This window comes from Nansenia antarctica (genome assembly GCF_963989245.1).
Source record: "Nansenia antarctica genome assembly, chromosome: 15".
Classification (NCBI taxonomy): Eukaryota; Metazoa; Chordata; class Actinopteri; order Argentiniformes; family Microstomatidae; genus Nansenia; species Nansenia antarctica.
The window spans coordinates 4098770-4099890 of NC_137685.1; the positions used below are offsets into that span (position 1 = coordinate 4098770).

At 48.7% G+C, this 1121-nt stretch overlaps 1 protein-coding gene across 1 annotated transcript in view; it reads left to right on the forward strand.

The window, feature by feature from the left end:
- Positions 1 to 438: 438 nt before the first annotated feature.
- The window catches only part of tafa1b (TAFA chemokine like family member 1b), a gene marked incomplete at both ends in the record, with an annotated part of 162192 nt that continues 161509 nt past the window's right edge, over positions 439 to 1121 (forward strand). The window contains one exon of the mRNA XM_080545913.1: positions 439 to 562. Coding sequence (XP_080402039.1) covers positions 439 to 562 — 124 coding nt within the window. The remainder of the gene's footprint in view (positions 563 to 1121) is intronic.

Below are 1121 nucleotides of genomic sequence, written 5' to 3' on the forward strand. Positions count from 1 at the left end.
ACTGTATGTGTGGGCTACTGCCTCAGATACACACATCTCTTTCTTGTAAACTTAACCATTTTAGTCATGTCCCAGTCATTTTCAGATCACCTAGATTCGAGACATTTTGACAAGCGTGACCTTGAGTCTGTCTCTCCGGATAGAGTACTTCTGATCATGCTGCGATAGCTCCCCGCTGTCTGTCACGTCATTCCATATTTGTCACAATCAGACCCATACCTTTCTGTTTATTTATTGTGCTCGTGGTGCCTTCGAACAATAATATCTGCGATGTGTCTCCGGGGGGCCAGGATTTGTACGCCTTATCCCTGTCTCAGGGGAATTGCCCGCCCTCTCCACCCTCTCTGAAGCCGCCTCTCTCACCCATCATCACCCTCTCTCTCTCTCTCTCCTCTACAGACCCCCCCCTCCCCCCCTCCCCCACCCCCGCCCCCTGCCATGTCTTGGTTCCTGGGCCTTTGGATTAGCCTGGGCGTGTTGCTGCTGTGCCAGGCCACCCTGTACGAGACCATCCAACAGCACCACGTGCCCCGGCCCGGACGCAACGCCATCCAGATCCTCGGTGAGTCTCTTTACCTCCCCGCTCCCCGCTCCCCTAGTCCGACACGGTGGCGGCGCTGTTCCCACTACGTGACGGACCGAGGCCACTCATTGGGGCACAATGTGTACAACCAAAGCAAAACTACTGTTACATGACATCCTCAATGTGTCACACACACACGCACTGCTCTGTATTGGTGGAAACAGTGGAACAATAGGCCTTTCGTGACGTTAGAATTATAAGGTTCTATGATCTCCATTTTTGGTCAAAATTTAATTTTACATAATCTGATCCATTGGGTGTTTATTAATGCCTGGGTGGTGTTATTTTTAAAATGTTGAAATGTATTTAATTAGTAATTAATAAAATACAAAGGTTTCCATCTCACAAAACATAATGGAATGTCAAAACGTTGACGCTCAATATCTCTGAACTGCCCTAAACGGAGATATAGAACCTTATCATTCTGAGCTCACGTCTGTCTGATACCATGGAGCTGTTCCCACTACCCGCTGGATCGAGCCCGCTCATTGGGGCACAATGTGTAAAACCAAAGCAAAACTACTGTTTCATGACATCC